A 23,321-nucleotide genomic window follows, 5' to 3' on the forward strand; every position below is an offset into this window, starting at 1 on the left:
AAGTCTCTGTAAACTGTCCTCATTTGAATATGCCACCTTCTTTCTGCTAGGACTCTGATAGCAAATCACCTCCATTTCCCCCATAAAACACATTGATTGATAGCCCACAGAATGCTAAAAGCTCATGATTGATAGCCTAGTCTCTATCACTCTCTTGCCCAAACAAGTGAGTTGAATGTTTACTAAGATTTAGTTTGGTTTTTCTTAACCTTTTCATGCCAGGTATGCTTGTTATTAAAACAAGTTGATGTAAGTTGATGAAATATGAAGGAGAAAAGTTTTTTTTCTTTAATGAAAACTAAATGCTTTGGAAAGACTCAGAAAGGCAAGCTACCAACCCCCTCCAATTGTCATAGAATGGTGTCGATGAGACAATAAAATAAATTAGAAAAAGAGATTGTAAAAATGTAGAAGGTCTCTGTACTGAGACTGCTTTGCAACTGGAAATTTTAGATGATGCTTAATTGGCATATTTTATGCAAAAAAACCACAATGAGAAACAAGCAAAAAGCACTCTCTCCATATGCAAACACACAATTTCACAATCAAAAGTCCTATTCTTTCATTAAAAGAATGACAAACAAACATGCCTTTATACATTTTAAATTAAACATAAAATGTTGAAAATATATTTTTAATAATTTCTATGTTTCCCTAATTGCACAGACTTTTTGATGAATTAAACAATTCTGTGTCTCACATTACTAGACAAGGCCTTGGACAACTCCTATGATATTAAGAACCACACTGCTGAAAGGAATGGCATTTTTTAACAAAATGTACATTCCAAAGCTCCATAATAAAGATACTCTGCTGACAGTAAATGACATGTAGGAAACAACCACCCAGATGCAGAGACGCCTCGCCTCGCCTTACCTACACACGAGGTTCCGCTGATGTCCGTGGTGTAGCCAACCTTGCAGAAGCACCGGAAGGAGCCCATGGTATTGATGCACTGACCATTGGTGCAGAGATTTGGCATAACTTTGCATTCATCAATATCTATCCACCAAAAACCCCAAGGCAAAAACAAATGTAATTTAATACAGATGCAAGAATAAAACTGGTTAGAAACTAAGAGAAATTAAGGAATTGACAGATCATTAAGAACCAACATTCATAATTGTGCTGGTGTACCTTTTCATCATTCAGTCCAGTGGCAACATAGAAGGGAGAGAAAAAAAAGAATCTGAAGTGATAGGAAGAGGTAAACAAAAGGAAGGCTATGTTGAAAGCCCCACAGAAGTCTACTCGTTCTGCAATCTAAGTATGAATTATTTTTTGGGAATCTAGAAAGCTACCCCTCTGAAGTTCAACTAATTTGGAATTTGTGATAGTATACCATGGATTGGTTTTAAATTCACACTTGTATTAGACTGAAGAAAGGGTTTCATTAGCAAAGTAATCAAGCACAGGGTCGAGAATCTGTATAGTAATAGAGGAAAATGACATTTTTAGGACATTAGTATACTGACTGTACCAAAAAAATGGAAACTACTAATCATTTATGAGACTTGCTGGTTTGTAAATATGTTGCCAACAGAATGAGTCCCTGCGTACACTCAAACAAATGCGTTACACACAAACAAACAAGTAACCTTTATTTAAATGAAGCAAGTATAGTTCAGGAGTTATCCATGGGCTTTGGGGTTAGACAGATATGTTCCATTCCTTGGTCCATCCCTTAAAAAGGCTGTGATCTTGGCAAAATGATTTATCGTTTAAGCTTTGTGCTTCAGTTTCTATCTTTTAAAATAGGAATAATAATAGATTCTGCCTTTTAGATTTAATATGAAGATTATACCTTTCAAAGTCTCTGAAGCATTAGCGAAAAGCATATACAACCACAACATACGCACACATATTTTAGCTATTATTTTACTTCCTTCAAAATTAATCTGATTTAATGTTCACTGTGTTAATAATATGCATGAATTTCCTCAACTCCTTACCTCTTCCATCAGTGGTATATCCTGGGCCATGAGGACATATCTTTTTGTACTGGGCAGTTCCAGGAAGTGGGCAGAGCTCACACTGGTGACCCCAGCCTCGCCCCCCATCGCAGCAGCATTCTGACTTTGTGACAAGGTTACGGCTGCTGGATGCCATCTGACACATGGTCTGCAATACCTCTGCAAAGCAGAGTCCCTGTCGATTGTCTGAAATGAGAATGTAGTTAATAGGCATCAGTGTCAAGGAACTGACACCTTGGTCTTCAAATTAAATAGGACAATCAATGTTCTCCTTAGAAATACTTTCTTAAAAGCTAAATATTCTTTTAAGACAATGTTTAAGACAATGACTAGAAAGTTTTGTTGGAGATTAATTTCACGGAGTGTTCTTTCACTAAACACAGTTTATTAAATTTAATAATAAGTGAAACTATACTTAAGAAATAGATTTGGGATTTTTCTTTTTTTTTCATCTGCAGCTAAGTGATAGTAAACTACCATTCCTGTAGAATCCAGATAAAAGGAAAATCAAAGAAAATTATTTCCCTTTAAATAAGCAAATGAGCAACAGGATTTGTTTTTGAAAAGCAAATTCTAGACTATGTTATAATTTTGGTACATATTCAATCTAATCTCCTGTATTTTAGACATCTAAAATACTGTTCAAACATTGGATTAAGTAGTTTTTTAATTATAAATAAAGGGATTTCAATGATATAAGTAGGCAAAGAGATCTTTTATGTGGTTTTAAGAACCATCCTAATGAACTGTTAATATGAACAGAAAAGAACACTTTTTCTGTAGGTTATCTTTTCTATTTCCAAAAAGGTCTAGATTTAAGACAACAATAGCCAATTTCTTGACTAATAATTTCCTAGGATTTGAAGCAGATGACAGCATTTTGAGAACAATCTGATGTAGTTGAAATGTTCTATTTTTGCACCAAATCCAGTGATGAGTGCTAGTTCTCTGTTTGCCTTAAATTTTACTACTCCATACTTTTACACCTGCTCATAATTAACTAAAATGGTTTATGATGTATGCATGTTATCATTAAAATGTCTGAGACTTATATTTTCCAAAAGAAAATATTTTGTAAAACATTTTCCTGTACCATAAAATAAAAATCAACTTTCACTGCATTTTTGAAATGTGGCATATTCTTTAATATCATTAATACAGCAAAGCTTACCTTACATAGCAAATATTTTCTTTTGGAATTAAATCATCCCCTGATGTAAGTTTTACTAGAGTCACATTTTCCATAGAGCTTAATTAATCTTAATTTTGGAAAGACCATTTAAGATGGTTATTTACATTAAGCATAGACGTAGGTACAACACATACATATACAAATATGTCATTTTAATAGATGTCTACCTTTAAGGAAGAGGTATGTGGATTATTACTCAGATTGGGGAATCTGTTTAGCAGACAAGGATACATATGTAGAACTCTTCTGTGATGATGTCACAAAACAGATGTTTCATTTACCAAGTAAAATATACTCGTTTATCAACTTACCAAGGCATTCAGTTCCTGAAGAGCTTGACTGAAAGCCTTCATTACACTCGCACCTATAGCTCCCAATAGTGTTAACGCAACGCCCATTTTCACAGATTCCTGGCTTGGTCCTGCATTCATTTTCATCTTTAGAAAAGCAAATAATGTGAATCATGAGTAGACTATAAAATTGTAATTTACAAGTTTATCTTCTAATGGGTTATATCATATTTAAAACTTCCTCACCAAAATACTAATATGATAGAATACTAATTTATTTTTAAATATACCTCATCCTTCCAAGATGGGTTCTTGGTTAACAAAGTGTTTTTTTTTCCCTTTCCTTCTTTTCCTCTTCCTCTTTTCGGGGAAGAGGTGATATTTGATGGAGAATAAGAAAATTGGCCTCCAAAAGGGATTACTTGACAAGGAGAGAAAGAACTTTGGGGAAGAGGATGCCAATTTATGTGATATGAGAGAGAGGCTGAGGGCGGGAAAGGGGGGGTAGGTGTTAGGGAGAGGTGGAGAGTAGGGTAAAAGGGCACTTAGGCCATGGATAAAGGACAAGTTCCTAGACTGCCTTTGAGTAAAATCACAGGAGTGGAGCAGTGTGTTAAGGGCGGCTAATGGAAGAAGGAATTTAGGCCGTACTGCTCTTTTGATTGGTGATAAATAAATATATTAGAGCAAAATTGTTTTATTAAAATCCCTATATACTTACTTATTGTGTTTATTTGATATTTTGTAAATTTTGTTTGAGGTATTTTTCAAATCAATGTTGTCAGAAGCATGAGAACTCATGACAATTAAATCCTTCTGATTAATTGCTCCCTTCATGTCTATACTTTTCAATCTTCAATCTGTTAATATTTATTTTGCATGTGCTTGCTTTTTATTAGCATTTGCCTTGAATATCTTGTCCTACCCCTTTATTTTCAATCTAGCTCACATTTTGATTTGGTACGTTTCTTGTAAAAAGCACCAAGCTGCATTGTAAAATAATTTTTAAAAGTACATTTGCCTTTTAACAGAAATTTGAACTATTTCCAAACTGATATGTTTGGACTCTTGCCTGCCATTTTATATTATTTTATATTTACCATGCTATTGCCCCCTTCTCTCAATATTTCTTCGATCAGTCTAGTTTTCTCTGCCCTCCTCTCATCCCTAACTCATGTCTGGAAGTTGTAATCTTCTATTCTTCCAGTGGTAACCATGAAACAACTTCAACATACACTTTAATGAATATTTTTCTATTAATATCAAGAGGTATCTGTTTCAAAAGCTTCTGACCATAACGAGTACCTTGGTATGACTTCTTTCTCTTCTCTCCCTGTGTCACCTGCCATGTTGATGTGGTCGAGAAATTTTGGTTTGTTATGTTTTTGTTTTTATGGACCACCAGCATCTATTTAAACCACATAATAAGGGTTACTGGTTTCTTGGCTTACCATTGCTTCACGTATACTACTACTTCCTCTTGAATTAACTTTAAAAAATATATTGGAATATAATTTGGTAATCATTTCAGAGAGGGTACGTGGGTGATAAATATTCTACAACACATTTCTGACAATGCCATATTTTTGTTTGCTTTATCACTAGATTGGATATAAAATTTTAGTTCAAAATTATTTTTCCTTAGAATGTTTTGAAAATACTGATGCTCCACTGTTTTCTTTTACCCAGTATTAAGGTTCATTTGTAGGGAATCTGGTTTTGCTCTCTTGGGAGCTTTAAGGATTTTCACTTGCTCTTATTGTTCTGAAACTCACTGTGATGTTTCTTGTTAAAGATATATATTTTTTCTTTTAGGAAACTTATTGCATAAGTTTTAAAGTATATGCAAAAGTATTAAACTGAGTTATGGATTTAAAAAATTGTACAGTGTTTCTTATTTCTAGAATCTGAGGGTTCAAGGTCTACCTTCTTGATCTCATCCTGTCCCTAATGTTGATACCTTTATTTTGATTAGTATTTTAGTTGTCTGATTTGAATTACTTTTTTCAAGAAGGGCTTTTGTTGGATATACTGAGTGAGTTCTGCCATGTTTGATGATATATAGTACAGCTTTTATACTTGAAAGATAACTTGATGTATCTTAAAGTCTTGGATTACTTTTGCTTTCACACCTTTGGTACTGAGAATCCCTGAGATAACTTGACAAAAAGAAATTACAATGGGGACTTCCTTGGTGATGCAGTGGTTAAGAATCCCCCTGTCAATTGCAGGGAACATGGGTTCAATCCCTGGTCTGGGAAGATCCCACATGCCGTAGAGCAACTAAGCCTGTGCGCCACAACTACTGAAGCCTGCACGCTGCAACTACTGAGCCCACGTGCTGCAACTACTGAAGCCTGCGTGCCTAGAGCCTGTGCTCTGCAACAGAGAAGCCACCGCAATGACAAGCCCGCGCACTGCAACGAAGAGTAGCTCCCACTGGCCACAACTAGAGAAAGCTCGCACGCAGCAACAAAGACCCAATGCAACCAAAAAAAAAAAAAAAAAAAAAAAATTACAACGGATCTCATGCGTAAGAAGAAGTCAGAATTGTAACAGTGTCTTCCATACATGTTATTTCTACCCTTTCATACACTTTGAGAAACATATATTACTCTATAAACATGACTTAAGAGTCTAGGTTTAACTTGGTTTTCAGATCTTGTAAGAACAGTGTTTTCAGATCTTAGAAAAACAGTGTTTTTGAAAGAACCACTGCATAACCAAACCTCTAAGGTGATCTACTTTAACTTTATTAAGTAGTGGATTTCGAATGAAATATCTATTAGATTAAAAGAAACTATGAAATCCAATTATAATCTGATGGGTTGTTGCAGACATTTAAAAATTAATTTAATATTACATATGTAATTCAGGAATTCACTCTTTTGTAAAAAATTAAAATTGACACATACAGTTGAATTCACTTCAGACCAGTAACCTCTAATAGCGTCCCTGGATGTAATTCTTTTTCTACGAATTGGCGTTTATATCCTTTTTCTCTTAAATTTTTGCCCACTAATTTTAGCATCCATCTGGATCTTGTCTGCTTTAATGTTATGTTTTTTGTAATTCAAAACGTATAACTGAAACATATCTAAAAAGACCTGATTGCTACAAATCTTAGATTTATTTTCTTTCTTTTTTAAAAATTTTCCTGACAATGCAAACAAATGTTGGGAAATTTCTCTTGAGCATAAGATTTTCCAAGTTGCCACAGAAACCTAGTAACGATAGAAAAGATTAATAATATTTTACAGTTTGCATATTGTATAATGAACCTAATAGAGTCTTTTAATTTTTAATCTATTTGGCTATTTGCAGAGAAAATAATACACCATATTTTTCCAGTTTGATAGCTAAAATTCAGATTTTTCTGGTTGCTGAATACAGTAAAATGATACAATTACCTTATATCCCTCTTGATTCGTGTTATATCATCAATCTTACTACTTTCAAATCATTTTTCTCTCCTTATTCATTACACCAAGTTTACTAAATATTCACAAGGCCTTAAGTCACACAAAGCATATTTTGCTTTTGCATGCACATCTTGTAACTAAATATATGTTATCAATAGTGAGAACCTGGAGTGTAATTTGTTGTGGAAGAAAGCATGCTGGCCTTGGGGAAAAGCTTTTGTATTCCAATATGATGTTGCAATATAAACACAAAAATAAAGAATTAATGGTTAAAAATAAATAAATAAATAAATCTTTTCCTGTGTATTTACTGGCTTGCATATGTACCTACAGAAAAAATACTGTATGATTTACAATTTTCTTTAAAATATGACACATTGTATATATTATTCTGTAACCAAATATTTAGAGTTATTTTTACTTCAGTACATACGCATATCTATTTTATTCCTTTTAACTGCTCTGTAAGGTTTCATAGCATTGCCATGCCACATTTATTTAGCTGTCGTCCTGTGATGGGCATTTAGGTTGTTTCCTACTCTCTTTTTTTTTTTTTTTGGTTGTTACTACAACCAAAATTTAGTGGACATCCTCATGTTTCTTTTCCTATGGTAGATTCATTTTTAAAAACAACTTTACTGAGGTATTATTTACTGGCTATAAAATTTCCATTTTTAAGTGTACAATTCAGCGATTTTTAGTAAATTCTGGAGTCGTACAGTCATTGCCACAATCCAGTTTTAAAACGTTTCCATTTCCCAAAAGGATCCCCAGCAACCATTTACAGCCACTCTCCATTCTGACTCTTAGCACCAGGCAATCACTAATAGATTTATTTTAAGAAATACTATTATTATGTTATTTTTTCCCCAATAAGAAATTATTAGTAATCTTCAAATGTTCCTCCAAAAATATCCACATTTTTCCAGGTATTGGAGGTTAAAAAGGGAGCACAGCAGATTATTAATTAAAGAAGGGGAGACACTTATTCTCAAGAAGGAGGAAGACCGTGTCGTGGGCTGCAGTGCCTCAGGCGACAACACTTTAGGGAGTAAGTGCTGAGATACTGGATGGGGTGGCCATGACCAGCTTACACGGTGTGATACTCATCATAAAATCATAACGTTTCAAATTCCTGAGGTAATCTTAGAGCCCCAGCCCTACCTCCTCCCTTTATAGATGAATTAACTGAGGTCCAAAAACATTAAAAAACATGGCTAAGTCACAGAAATACCCAGCCTGTAACAGAGTTCTGGAGATTACCTGCCTCATTACTCTCCTCATTCATGGAGTGATACAAAAGCGAGAATATTAACTCATACTTTTAATTTTGCTACATAAGTAAGTAGCATTGTTTCAAGGAGTTTTTTTCCACACTTCTAAATTTAATGATTTAGATTTACAAGACAGAGAATTATGATAAAAAAGAAGGCATATATTCTAGGACAAGCATAATCTCCACTGTATTATCCAGAACCTACTGTATTAGCATGGACCCTGAGATCGAAGAAATCTAGCTATATAGCACAGCCTTGAAACAGCTGGAAAATAGCTGGCTTGCAGTTAGGATGATTTGGGAATAGCGCTGTAAATCTATCTTGGAGTAGAAGTATTAAATAAAAAGACACCATCCCATAAAGCCTTACCTACACAGCCTTCTCCATCAGGCCTTCGGGTCATCCCAGGCGGGCAGATGCACATGAAGGTGCCAATCAGATTCTTACACATCATGCCCCTAGATTCACAGTCATGTAGCCCTTCAGCACATTCATCCAGGTCTATAAAATATTTTTAACAGGAAAAACATAGAAGTAAGAAATTTTCAGGAATAGGGTATTGTTTAGTATTTTTAAGTCACTTTTTTGGTCTTCTGGCTCTTATTATGTAACAGAGAAAGGAGGAGCCCAGTCTTTTTCAACCGTTGGCTGTATTCTAGATTTATAAAATTTCAGCATTGGTCCTAAAGATAAGAAGTTCAGGAAAGGGCTATCTTTGCTTTAATAAGAGCTCAAGAGTGTGACATCTTATTTTTGACTTGACTGGACAGACCATCAAGTATCTTGTTATCTAGATATGGAAATCTACCAGCAATGTTGTCAGATACATTTCTCTAAAGCTCTAGAAGAAAACAGCTGAGAACCATAAACTCATTAAAATGTATTTCCAGCATGGCAAATAAAGTGCTAACTACTCCCCTGTCTGTAGCCTTACCTTTGCACATCTTCTGGTCTTCCCTGAGGGCATAGCCAATCGGGCATGTGCATTCGTAGGACCCGAAGGTGTTCATGCAGCGGAAAGCACACAGCAGTGGGTTCTGGGCACACTCATTGATATCTGATCAAGAAAACAGGCAGGCATGTGCTCAGCCTAGAGTTCTAATTACTTGCTCAAATAAACACTGATGTATTTGCACCTAACTCATCCTCCAACAAATAACAACTATAAACTCTGTAAAAAATACAAAAACAACACCTGAAGTGGTTTTTAGTGGTGAACTGAAAGTCAGCAAACAACAGGCAAAGAATAGGTTCTCAAATTTTTTTTTCCTGTGGATAGCACCAGTCCTGACAGCAGCACCTGGCAGCTAAATCTTCAGTAGAACCTTTCTGAGCTTCTGTCCAGGAGGATTCAGGGAAGGGAGCCTTGGGGCAACCAAGGCTGCTGAAGAATGAGGAGGAATCCCGGAAATGAGAGGACCAGAGGTAGAGAAATACCTTTTTCATTTTTTTGCACAAATGCAGCCCAAGTTGCTGACTTAACCATACATGTGTAGGCCAAAATCAAAGAAGCTAGCCACTAGGGTTTAAAGAACAGAACTGAAATCTGAACCATTGTCTTCCACAGGCCTGACAGTCCACTTTTATATTTATCCAAGTTAACTGCCTGCTAAGACAAAACCGTCAATATTCTTCAAAATAATATAACTGATTCCAGAAAACATCATTCACAATATCCAGGGCATAATCCAAAATTACTTAGGAACCAGGAAAATGTGACCCAATCTCAAGGGAAAAGATAAGCAACTGACGCCAACTCTGAGAGGACCAAGATGCTGGAATTATCAGACAAGGGCTTTAAAGTAGCTTTTGTAACTATGCTCACTGAGATAAAGAAAAATATGTTTGTGATGAATATAATCATCAATAGAACGTCAGAATAGTATAAATAAAAGCTGAGACATGAAAAACCCTTTCTATATCAAGAAGAAATAATACTAAAGAAAAGTATCACTTGCCTTCACAATTCATCATGGGCCCTGGCTCAAAGCCTTCGTTGCAGTTGCATTCAAAACTCCCAATAACATTGGTGCACGTCCCATTTCCACAGGGATTGCCAATTGAACATTCATCGGTATCTGAAAAAGAAGAATAAGAAAGTGCCACAAAATCTGGAGAAGGTTTAGTTTTATAGGAGTATGCCCATGAATATCCATCTGGCCCTCACACATGTCCCAGATCTGTGCAGGGCACACATGACTCTTGCAACCCCCCTTGGCCTTGGCTGGCTGGCCTTTATGCAGAGAACCCCGAGAGATCAAGTGTGCAATGATCTGAGCCTTCAGACAGCCGTGGCTTGCCCTAAAAAAAAACACAAACCCAGGGAGGGATGTGGTCTTCTGCCACCAGAGCAGAAGTGGAAAGTCATAAAGTAAAATGGATCTCTTTCCCAGTTAGTGGTTTTGGCAATTGTAAATCTCTAGACACATCAGAGTTTGTATATTTGGTTGAAGGCAGAGGTTGGGCAACTCTCCCCATCTTCACATAAACCAGGTCTACTGGAAAATGTAGAATGGGAGAAGAAAGAGCAGTTACTAGCTACTTATCCTGGCTTTGTAAATCCCACTGCCACCCATGGGGCCTGAGAGACCTTTTGCTGAATATAAGAAAGAAAACAGAACTTTCAAAGTGTGAAATGTGGAGTCAGCACTTACCCACACAGCGTACTCCAGTGTAATCAAGGTTGTAACCCATTGGACATTCACAGCGAAAAGACCCATCTGTGTTGATACACTGACCATTTGAACAAATGCCAGGGCTCTCAAGACATTCATTGACATCTAAAATACAGAATCACCCATGAACTCTCTTACATAAAAAGATATGCCCAAACTGTATATATCTATTCAAAAGAGGCTTAAAAATTTTAAAACATATAAACAATTCTTTTATCAGAGAAATATATAATGTATTTCACATGTTACAACATAGTCTTATGATAAATATAGTGCATATGATAACTATATAATAAATATTGTATTTGTGTATTAAATGCAATATACTATGTTATACAGTAAAATCAGCATGATTATAAAATAAATGTACAAAAATTTACTTATGTAAGACTATAAAAATAAAATATATCAAACCACACCTTCACGGGTATCATGAAGACTAGGAACAGTTCCATGGCCATAGGGACACAAATCCTGGAATGCCACTACAGAGAAAAACACAAATTACCCATTATCAAAGAGTCTCAACTATCAGAGAACTTAACTGATTACTGATAATACATGAAATGAGGCTTACTTCTCCTCTACAAGGCTGTTTTTAGTAAGAGTTTTTCTGTTTTTATAATTTATTGCAAAAGCAACGCTGAGCATATTTAGAGGTCACCTGAGCTTGTCCAGCTCCTCCCAGAGTACCACCTATGGAGGGTGTCTGCTTCTGTCTGCTTGCTTGTTTAATGTTGGTCAGCCAAAGAGCCTCTCTGCCCATTACACACAGAAGCTACCTCTGGCCTACAGACCAGGCCAGTTCCAAGACTGCTGGAACAATTGTACCCTTCAGCTGTGCTAACTAGATCTGTGAGGTTCTTGGTCTATTCCTGCAAATGGCTATTGTGCTGACTCAGCTTCTCAGAACTTCACATAAGAGGCTGGGAGCCACAGCGTGGGATACAATACCCATGTGGGACTCCCGCAGCAATCTGGAATATAATTTTCATCCCCTCCTTGGATCTCTTGCCCTGCACCTCTCAAATTCATTCCTTTCAAAACAAGTAATACTAGCCTTGGTGGGAGAAATGAAATAACGTGGTAACTCCCTGCATGTACACATGTTGAATACAAAAGTTGAAAGAAGTTCCTGAGACTAGGTTGCTCACTGAACCATTAAAGTTTATAAGCGAGGGGATAATTTCATCCTCAAAATACTCATAAATTACATAGTCCAACTGGGTTCCGCCAGACAGTCCCAAACTAGTGCAAAGTGGCATTTTATGTAGTTGTTGCTCTTACCTTCATCATCTTTGGGGCACAGCTCACAGGGGTCCCCCCAGCCCTCTCCTGGCATCTTACTACAGCAGCATTTCGCCTTTGTGGTATTGAAAGCTTTGGGTACGGAGCACTTTCCATTTTCAAAGTTTGTGAAACAGAAGCTCTGGCGAGTATCTAATCAAGAAAGCAAACATCACAGATCTCCTTACTGGTCATTTTAAAAGATGGAATAATTTGTATATAACTCTGTTTCCGACAGAACATTTCTCATGGGCTGAACATGTGATGCAGATTAGATTAGCAGTTAAAAGATAGGTCTGGAAATCCTCAATTGCTGATTAACACTTGCCAGTTTAAACTGACCGCTCTGTAAAACTATATTTAATTATTTACAATATTTACAATATTTTAATAATGTGCTTAGGAAATGTGACAAATTATGCTCAATATTAAAATAATTTCCATGTCTTTTTTTCCCCCACTGTTACATTATAGCCTAACAAAATCAATCTAGGTAATTTTCAGTAAGTTACATCATATCAGAAGCAACTCCTCACCAATGTACAAAACATCTATGCCAACAACAGAATGAAAATGATGAAACAAGATAACAATTTTTCTTTTAGCATGAAGTTTTTTTAAAATGTAGAAACAGAGCCAATAATTCAAAGTGCCTTAAAAATTGTCCAGTGCATATACATCTGAGACCTACATTTTAAACTTACAGATGATGTATTTGCCAGAGACATATATTTTTAGTGACAAACACTGAATCATGGCTTACTATCTAGCTTTGAAGTTTAAGGGCCAATTATGACAGAGAAGCCATTTCAAAACTTACCGAAGCATCTCCGTCCATTATCAGACAATACAAAACCAGGGGGACAAATGCACTGGAAGCCCCCAGGAGTATTGGTGCAGGAACCGAAAAGACAGATGTTGGGATCTTCATCACATTCATTTATATCTGCAGAAGAGCAGGATAATTTATTGATTGAATTAAATCAAAACATTGTTCAATATTTGAAAATAAATAATTTGTCCACACTCTAACAGTTCACTAGCCATTGGATATTTAACATGAAACAATACATTGTATTATGTATACGTTTAACTTATCTTTAAAAAATAAAGTGTTACTGCCTCAAAAGTCAAAGATTACATCCAGTTTCAATCAACCATAGCCCCAGACTCCCAAGTCGGTCTCTAGCTCTCCAGACTTGACCCCTGGGGGTGTTTTTACATCCACCTGCCTACCTGACAGGACCACTTCAATGTCTCACAGGCATCGCATCCTCAGCAATGGTCCCCTTCTATGATGCCCCTCTCAGCAATCCACACTGGGGACCTGGAATCACATTTATTCCTCTCCCTGACCTTTCAACTTTCACATGCAAGCAGCATGTGGCCTGTAATTTCTATCTCCCCTCTACATTCAAACTCAACATCATTTGTCGCCTGGATTATTGCAAATCTCCCAGCTGGACTGCTGCATCTCCTTCTCTCCTCTTCACACTGCCACCAGGGCTGGTTTTCTAAAACACACACCTATTTTGAAAATCTGTGCCTGTGGAACTAGGGGAACTCAGACATGTGTTGAGAATTTTATCATTTCCACCTGACCCCAGAATGGTTCCTTAAAATACACAAGGATTCCTTACCAGCGATGTTCGGCCTTTTTTCATTGGAAGTGCTTATTTAATGGGTTATTTTAACTAAATGAATAAACATTACACAATTTCAGGCACGTTAGAACATAAGCTCCATGAGGACTTATGTGATGTGTCTCTTATGTGATGTGTCTGTCTGTCTGGATCACTGCTGCACCCTCAGCTTAGTCTAGCACAGTGTCTGGCACATTCTACATTCTCAATTTGTATTTGCAGAATTTTAATGAGTGAGTCGCACCACATCGTTTCTAAAGCAACCTGCAGTGCTCCATACTGCCTGCAGCACTGAGTGCAATCTTCTGAGCTGGCCAATCGATGCCCCTTACCACGTCTGTGCTGCCCCTCTTTTCAAAATGCCTCTCTGTTCCATTTCCTTCTTTGATAAGTAAATTTCTATCCAACATTTCAGAGACACCTCAAATGTCACCAATCCTTTGTGACAGGCTTCCTGACATGCCATCCTCTCACCACCACCATCATTATTCACAGCCTCCTACTGTGATCCCACATCCTGAACAGATCCCAGTACAGTGTCCGTCATGCTGAATTGTAAGGATATCTTTACAAAACGGGGTTTCTTACGAAATATGTCTTTTCTCTTGGGCAGTAAGTTACCTGTAAGAAAAAAACTTCCTTTTTGCGTTTCCAGCACCTAAAAGATGCTGTGTCCACTGTAATGCCCACTGAATGTCAGGATGGATTTATGTGTGTGTGTGTGTGTGTGTGTGAGTGTACATATAGTCACGTTAGAAAGCATTTCATCTAGGAAAATTGGTAGAAGAGATTCTATTGATAGGATGAAGGAAATATTCTTACAGTGAAGTAAGTTAGTTAAAAACCCATTCTTACGACATGTGAAATAGTGATGTTGTTTATCAGTGGATAAAGAAATACTCCTGAGGTTTAAAAATATGTAAGTGAATCATAGATTTTTTTTCACTAAGAAAAAAGGTAGCTAAGTCTTTCTGATACAAAGAGACATATGTATTTCCTCCTTATGGCTGACACACTGCTGCTATCCTTGCTCCATAAAGAGATGAATCACAGGGATGTTGAAGAATTGAGATTAAATATAAACAAAGAAAATGAAAGAAAGGATCTTAAACTTTTCAAGAGAGTTTTTGCTAAGATGCTTCTAGTATTATTATTGATTATTTTTAAGTATTAAAAACACTAGACAATCTTACAAGGAACTATACAAATCAGACAAAAAAGGGACAAGATATAAACACCAAATTGGAATGACTAGGGATACCTATTATTTGTAATTATATGGTCTGAAAAGAAATTAAATTTAACTAAGTGAACTGTTTCCTTCAGTTCCATCTATATAAGTCCCTTGAGTGTGAACAGTAGAGCTACTTAGAATTTTTTTAAGAAACTGGGTAACTCAAAGGCAAAAAAACTCTTAACAATCATTTCACGTTAGAAGAACCACACTAAGATGCTGGTGCTTCTGAATTTCAACAAAACTGTTAAAAATAATTTGTACAAAAGTGAAATAAAGTAACTGTAAAAAGGTCGGTCTTCATCATGTCCACCAGGCAATTCTGGGACCCACTTTTGATGTGGTTACAGTGTTCTTGTACACTGGGAGAGTTTCCGCAGAAAAACATCTGTTCTGACAAATGGATTAATATTTTCTGTTTTGACATGTGGCCTTCCCAGGGAAAAAAATGTTTCAACAGCATTGTCAAGATTTTCTGCTTCACATTTCTAGAACTCCAGACACCTTTAATAGCTGTTTTAAAATTGGTTGCCAAAGATTACAATTTTTGTAGACACTCTTTAAATTCAGTAGAAAGTCTCTGTTGACATTTGGAAAAAAGCTTAGAATGCACTGAAAATTCTTTGACTAGTATGAGATTTCTGTTAATGAAAAATCCCACATCCTTAAATTCTTTATTCCCACCACTCCACCTTCAAATCATTTCTGATGGTTCAATAAAACAGATGTAGGCAGCTATATGTTTAATTCCTCGGGTCAGCATGCTTACAGTGGTTTGGATTTAATATATTTCCACAGAGTCTATACCAGGTCTTATTATACTAAACAGCTCACGGACTCAAAATAAACATTAGCCTTACCGATGCAATTCTCGCTTTTTACTTCATACCCTGGGGGACAGATGCATCTGAAGGATCCCTCCAAATTCTGACAGGTGCCAGGAGAGCAAGAGCCAGGAAGGGCAACACACTCATTAGTATCTTTAAAGAGAAACACGAAAAAAAATGATTTAAAGATGAGACGATTGTTGCCAAAGGATATTAACATGAATTCAACTCAGGCTTTCTGATCTACCACGTCACTCTGGGCAAATATGCCCTTAGAGGCTTTTGACATATTGAGTATTACTCATTTGGCAAGAGGCTAATTTTCCTTTGTCTACGTTTATTGAGACACGGATAGCCTGAAGCTCTATCCCAATAAAAACACTGCATACGAGTCATTCCCAACTCTTGGCTTATACCTTTTACCAAAATTTCCCATGAAATTTATCTTGGTCATGTAATCAGATGACCAAATGAAATGCAAATGTGTCCCGAAGTTGGTGTGGGGGGGAATCACATCATTATTTTACAAAACAAAACAACATAAAGACTGTTTATTATGTACATACCTATACAGTTCTTGCCATCTGGAGTAAGTTCATAGCCTTCATTACATAAACACTTGAAGGAGCCAATTTCATTAAAACACCGTCCATTCCTGCACACTTGACCAAAAAAGGAACTGCACTCATCTACATCTGTAAGCAAACAGGAGTTAGCTTTTCAGAGAGAGCTCTTAACACATATTCTGTCACAAGTTGCAACTTAAAAACATATTCATTGGTAGACATTTACAAAACCCTACATTACAATTCCTCATCAACACAGAGAAAAGTGGCTCATATCATAAGGATCAGGTGACTAGTAAGGTCACACAGATCTCTCCTGTAGGCTTAAGGTGAAGCTTTCCATGCTTTCCAATTGAAATATAGTTCTCATCCTGGAGGTAAGAGGATACACGGATTTAACTGGACCAGTTTGCAGGTAACTTTACCTGGAGGTAAGCTGACTATATTCAAAGGACAAATAATGAAGCACATCAAAAATACAGAAAAATCAATTATATGAAAAACACTCTAGAATTGCTGACACGTTTTTCTGTCAATTGGAAAAAGAAGTTCTTAAGTGGTAGGTTTTCAGTTAAGCTTAGGGTTGATCCCGTTTGAGTAATTTTTTAGTTTGTTTGCAGATTATACTTTGATCAGAGCCATATTTGTATCTTTCATTCTCCCTGGCTGTACAAAGGGTCTGAGAAACTACAGACAAGAAGGTGGTTCAATAAAGTGTCTAGTTAGCTCTAAATTTTTTCACCGTTGCAGAATTTTATAAAATAAAGAATGCTGAGAAGAATATATATTGGATTAAATTAGGAGGTGGGTTTGAGCTGTGATGGTTCCATTAAGGTAGAAGGCCTGAGTTACTTTCACATACCTTACAGGATAATGTGAATTAAGAGATGCTATGTAGTAAAGCACCAGTATAGTGTCTGGCACATGGTAAATGAAATATTGTCAGTGTTTGTTGTCATATCTTTTACTATCTTCTCCAGCAACTACAGGACCCCCTCCTCCTCCTTCAGTCACTTTCAATTTTTATTTCAATCACTGTCTGTTAGAGGCAAAGGCTAAAATTCTGTGCCATGTAGAGAAGACAGTTTTATTTTCCACTGAAAGTTTACAATTGTTCACAGAGGTTAAGTAGGTTTCTGAGGGCTGATTTGGAAACCTAGACACCACGCACTCTTTCTGTGGGAAAAGGCATCCCTTGCTTCAAAAGCTGACGGAAAATAAAATTTCAAAACACAACAGGGTTTTCAGTTGTAGATTGTCAGTGTTTGAATGTAAATCAAGAATGGATTTTATGAAATAATAACACTGAAACCATAATAGGTCTAACTTTGATCCCATCTAAGGGGTAAAAATAACCCCAAACCATAAATCAGTCCCAATATATTTACTATCATCTGCATGGCCTTTTCCCTTGAATCGATTAGTTGATTGACATAGTATTCAACGCAGCAGATTGTCTTGTGATTATTTAAGCCATGAGTGTGACTTCAGTTAACCAGAAATTAGTTAATGATATTACATATCTTTTGCACACATGCACAATTTGAATAATAAACATATTTATTCTTTGGCTTTATTCTGTGTTTCAGGATGTTGTGTAGAAATGAAAGAGAAGCAATAAAGGACTGAGTACTTACCCAGGCAATCATTATTATGAGTGAGTTCAAAGCCTGGGTAGCAGAGACAGTTATAGGATCCAACGGTGTTTTTACAAGTTCCATTTCCACATGGATGCCGCTCACATTCATCAACATCTACAAAGAAACACTGGCTCAAAGGAATTCAATTTTTTACTAGAAAAACATAGCCTATTAAACTTTTAGATTTTTTTTAAACTACTGGCTTACTTAGATTTTCCTCATTCAATACTAAGAACCCACATTTATTTAAGGAAAGTAAATATGAGGTAGAGCTAACTCAGAAGTAGAAAATTATAGGAAAAAGTGCCACTTAATGACTTACAGGAACATATACGACTCAGAAAAGAACTGGACTAATAAGCCAGCAACTATCTCCTTAGTAAGAGGTTTTAATGAATAGGTTCGCTTGTCAATTGTAAGGAAATCAATCTTTTGAAACACTAAACAATTTGTTCTATTAAGCATTATAAATGCTCCCCCAGAAATTTTCATATCTTAATGTGATCAGCACAACAAAGGTAAACTGTGATTTCCTAAATTTTATGAATTAGTGGAATCTAAATTGAAGAAGTCTATTAGAGTTCAATTGTTATTAGCCTTTGAAAAAATGGAATTAATATTGAAAGGTCATGGCATATAAGAGAGGAGACGCTAGACTATGAATTCCAGGATGCTGAAAAAAAAAGAGGGTATTACTGTTCCTTAGGAAGGAAGCTTTGTTTAAGAGAGGTATTACCAAGGAGTCTAGGTGACTTTCATCATGGATGAATTGTTAGGACCAAGGACAGATTTTCACCATATGAATTTCTGAACCATATATCTCAGGGGTTTTTCTTAGCAAATCATATCCTCCCTCTCAGAGAGAACAGCCAGGAGAAGCATATATAAGCAAGCAATCTCAGAAAGTTCATGCAAGTAGGGCCGCATCCTCCGTGTGTCCTTTGCACAAGCACTCCCTAGAGAATATTTCCTAGGACCATGGGAAATGTCTGCAGGGGAGTTCTTAGGAGGCACTGCAAGAATGGAGACGTTCTCCAGGTGGTCCTCATGTATGGATACGCCATAAAGGAAACTAGTTCTGCCGTTCTGCTGTACTGAAATCTGACCTTACGATTCACAAAGATAGTATCTTAAATACCAAAAGAGTAGATGCACTTTAGCTTTTTCTAAACTGAGAACATGATAATTATAAATAGCCAACTTTTAAATTTAATTTTCCTCCTTCAAGCGCAAAGTGCTTCAGTGGAGATGAGCCAATGGCTGACATCAGCTTTAAGTAGTTAAGCTGAGTTCCAAGGTGTCCAGCCCATCTGCTTTTGAAATCTTATTAATCATCAGCTCAGCAAGTACTTACTGAACACAATTATTGCTTAACTAACTGTACTTTAGCTACTGGGGCTTTTCAAAGTTCCGCTATCTTTGCTTCTAAAAATTGTTCGTAAGAGTTAAAAAGCAAAACAAGTAGATAAATCTCATGTATTCAATGATTCGGGTGAAAGAAGCATATGTACGTATGTGTGTGTTTATATATTCATTTCAAAACTGTCACTCTGCTACTACTCCCTTGTATTCTTGCATTCCAAAAGGCTTTCTTGAGTGGGAATAGAGAGGGGTAAATGGACAGCTGGTACCGTGGTGATCTCTACGTAACCCTGAGTGTCCCAGAGCTCAGGTTAATAAGCATGTGAAAGTCACCTAGGGAAAAAGGCCATAAACACTGAACCCAAGAACATATTATGGTGTGTCCTGCTTGCAATTTTTACATTGAATAAAACCATAAACAGTTTCACATAGCTCATTTTTTGTAAGACTGTTTCTGACAGAGACTTGGTAGTTACTGTGGCAAATGACCAAACTGTAATCTCTTCTGGAGTCTCAGCTCCACGTCACCCCCTGAAACTAATGTCCTCCTTCTTACCCATGCACATCGTCTGGTCCTGAGAAGCCTTAAAGCCGTTGTGGCAGATACACTGGTAACTTCCTTGTAAATCCACACACAGGCCATGACTGCAAACATTAGGAATTTCTAAACATTCGTTGCGATCTAGCACAAAAAATAAAACACATGTTATACATATCTGATCTTTATTAAGATTCCTTCATTTTTTTCCACAGGCGCTGTTTCTATAATCTGCTATTAATTATTACAGACAGTCTGAAAATGAACCATAACAACAGCTGAATCAAAATAAGCAAGGCTTTAAAAGTATCCAAACCTCTTTTCAAAAAATTTTAAATCATGCAATTTTTACATGCTGATTGGTATCTCAAGGACATTATTTTATTTTAGGTCCAATTCCAGGAAAATCCATTGAGAGACCTCTTCTTTTCCTAGCAAAAGAATCTAAAAGATATGGTGAAATAGGTTCAATATGAATGAATAGATTTACTTAGAAAATCTTTCCAAATTATCTTTTTTCTCTTTTTTTAAGTGGAGTATAATTGTTTTACAGTGTTGTATTAGTTTCTGCTGTACAGCAAAGTGAATCAGCCACATGTATACATATATCCCCTCTTCCTTGGATTTCCTTCCCATTTAGGTCACCACAGAGCATTGAGTAGAGTTCCCTGTGCTATACAGTCTGTTCTCACTACTTATCTATTTTGTACATAGTAGTGTATATATGTCGATCCCAATCTCCCAATCCATTCTATCCTCCCTTCCGCCCTTGGTCTCTATGTCTGTGCCTCTATTTCTACTTTGCAAATAGGTTCATCTATACCATTTTCTAGATTCCACATACATGTCCTAATAAAAATAACCAAGAGATCACTGAAAAACTCAAAGAGGAAATAAAAAAATACCTAGAAACAAATGACAATGAAAACACAACGACCCAAAACCTATGGGAGGCAGCAAAACCAGTTCTAAGAGAGAAGTTTATAGCAATACAATCTTACCTCAATAAGCAAGAAAAATCTCAAATAAACAACCTAACCTTACACGTAAAGCAACTAGAAAAAGAAGGACAAACAAAACCCAAAGTTAGTAGAAGGAAAGAAATAATAAAGATCAAAGCAGAAATAAATGAAATAGAAATGAAGAAAACAATAGCAAAGATTAATGAAACTAAAAGCTGATTCCTTGAGAAGATAAAATGGATAAACCTTTAGCCAGACTCATTGAGAAAAAAAGGGAAAGGACTCAAATCAATAAAATTAGAAATGAAAAAGGAGAAGTTACAACTGACACAGCAGAAATACAAAGGATCATGAGAGAATACTACAAGCAACTATATGCCAATAAAATGGACAACCTGGAAGAAATGGACAAATTCTTAGAAAGGTACAACCTTCCAAGACTGAACCAGGAAGAAACAGAAAATATGAACAGACCAATCACAAGCACTGAAATTGAAACTGTGATTAAAAATCTTCCAACAGGGCTTCCCTGGTGGTGCAGTGGTTGAGAGTCCGCCTGCCAATGCAGGGGACACAGGTTCATGCCCCGGTCTGGGAAGATCCCACATGCCGTGGAGTGGCTGGGCCTGTGAGCCATGGCCACTGAGCCTGCGCGTCTGGAGCCTGTGCTCCGCAATGGGAGAGGCCACAACAGTGAGAGGCCCACATACCACAAAAAAAAAAAAAATCTTCCAACAAACAAAAGTCCAGGACCAGATGGCTTCACAGGCGGATTCTATCAAACATTTAGAGAAGAGTTAACACCTATCCTTCTCAAACTCTTCCAAAAAATTGCAGAGGGAGGAACACACCCCATCTCATTCTACGAGGCCACCATCATCCTGATACCAAAACCAGACAAAGAAAATACCTTTTTTGATAGGAAAGCATGGACAGTTTTTCAGTGCAGGAAGTGTAAAGAACATTGTGCTCAGTGTCAAAGAACAAGTCATTCTCTTTCTTACCTACACAGGCTCCGTTGGGTGAAAGTTTGAAACCTGCAGCGCACTCACAGCGGTAGCTGCCGGGACTGTTGATGCAGTCGGCATTTCGCTGGCAGAGGTTATCACCGTTGCTGCACTCATCAATATCTGAAAGAGCAACAATTCCATTTTTAAAACTTCATTATTGCATCAGTATTATATTCACTTAACCAATTTGGTGATCAACTCCCAAATGCTATAGAAGAAACAGTAAAAATCAGAAAACTGTCTAAAAACCAGTTATGTCTGCCAAACTTTTTTGGATAAGGTCACACATCATTCAGATTACCTTCACAGACCAGGAGCAGGTCATTGTAGCTGAATCCCGTAGGGCATTCACAACGGAAACTGCCAATCTGGTTAATACACACACCATTTGCACAAATGCCTGGAATCTCTTTACATTCATCAATGTCTGCAATTGAACAGATGTGATCAAATATACAGGGTTCTGCTTAATGTATTCACCATAAAACCTTGAATAATACTATGTGTACACTGGAGTGAAAACACACAGTGTCACAAAAATCAATTCTATACAAGTATGAATGATTTTGTGGTTTATGAAAGCATACAGACCATACGATATTATATCCTTTGAACAGTGATGAAAAAAAATGAAGCAGCTGATCAAATATACCAAGTGATATTAGTGTCAATATAGCAAATGAATTTCCTAGGGAATCAAGCTTCCTCTTAAGTTACATGTCAGGCTCCCCAGACTGCTATCAGCCATCTGATAAAGCCAGCTATGTTTTTTTAATTTTATGTCCTTTGTTATACATGAATTGATAATGGACACTTAAAATTATATTGTTTATTTAATCTTTGCAGAAGAAAAGTAGATTGTGCAACAGAAAGTACATTCAGGAGGAAGTGATTTATACAATTAATAATTCTGCAAATTCATAAGTAGATTGGGAGAAAGGAATACTGTAAAAATACACCCAAAACTTAAATGTATACTTATGAAAAAACAGATGGTAAAGGTTAAAATAAAGTGGATTATTTAGAGTCATGTAATACAATATTCATGAAGAGGAAAACTAAAGTTTCAGCTTGATATGTACGAAATCTTGAGATAGTTACATAACTATCATAACTCAATCACCAGACTATGTTGATGGACTAATCCCACTGTTAAAACTTGGTTAGAGGCTCTAAACATGTTATTTCTTTCTTGTCTAACTATATTAGATCCAAATACAGATTATTATCTTTTATGGTACTTTAAAAACACTGAACAAATTTTTACAAAATGCTACATGTATTAAAATAAACATAATTTAGTAAAAACTCACCAACAGCTTTTCCAGTGTGAATGTCAAAGGTGAATCCAGGAATATTTCCACATATAGTTTTAAAGTCAGCTTTAAAATATAAACAAAGCAAATGCACTCTTAAAATTCTC

At 36.4% G+C, this 23,321-nt stretch overlaps 1 protein-coding gene across 1 annotated transcript in view; it reads right to left on the bottom strand.

The window, feature by feature from the left end:
* FBN2 (fibrillin 2) overlaps positions 1 to 23,321 on the bottom strand; it is a 234,020-nt gene that overhangs the window by 15,012 nt on the left and 195,687 nt on the right. Inside the window, exons 42-58 of the mRNA XM_019924346.3 lie at positions 23,212 to 23,280; positions 22,200 to 22,325; positions 21,893 to 22,018; positions 19,945 to 20,070; positions 18,024 to 18,140; positions 16,387 to 16,515; positions 15,854 to 15,973; positions 12,937 to 13,062; positions 12,117 to 12,269; positions 11,249 to 11,314; positions 10,809 to 10,934; positions 10,113 to 10,232; positions 9,089 to 9,211; positions 8,524 to 8,655; positions 3,477 to 3,602; positions 1,953 to 2,159; positions 877 to 1,002 (exon numbers count right to left, since the gene is read on the bottom strand). Coding sequence (XP_019779905.1) covers positions 877 to 1,002; positions 1,953 to 2,159; positions 3,477 to 3,602; positions 8,524 to 8,655; positions 9,089 to 9,211; positions 10,113 to 10,232; positions 10,809 to 10,934; positions 11,249 to 11,314; positions 12,117 to 12,269; positions 12,937 to 13,062; positions 15,854 to 15,973; positions 16,387 to 16,515; positions 18,024 to 18,140; positions 19,945 to 20,070; positions 21,893 to 22,018; positions 22,200 to 22,325; positions 23,212 to 23,280 — 2,118 coding nt within the window. The remainder of the gene's footprint in view (positions 1 to 876; positions 1,003 to 1,952; positions 2,160 to 3,476; positions 3,603 to 8,523; positions 8,656 to 9,088; positions 9,212 to 10,112; positions 10,233 to 10,808; positions 10,935 to 11,248; positions 11,315 to 12,116; positions 12,270 to 12,936; positions 13,063 to 15,853; positions 15,974 to 16,386; positions 16,516 to 18,023; positions 18,141 to 19,944; positions 20,071 to 21,892; positions 22,019 to 22,199; positions 22,326 to 23,211; positions 23,281 to 23,321) is intronic.

This window comes from Tursiops truncatus, chromosome 3 (genome assembly GCF_011762595.2).
Source record: "Tursiops truncatus isolate mTurTru1 chromosome 3, mTurTru1.mat.Y, whole genome shotgun sequence".
Lineage (NCBI taxonomy): Eukaryota > Metazoa > Chordata > Mammalia > Artiodactyla > Delphinidae > Tursiops > Tursiops truncatus.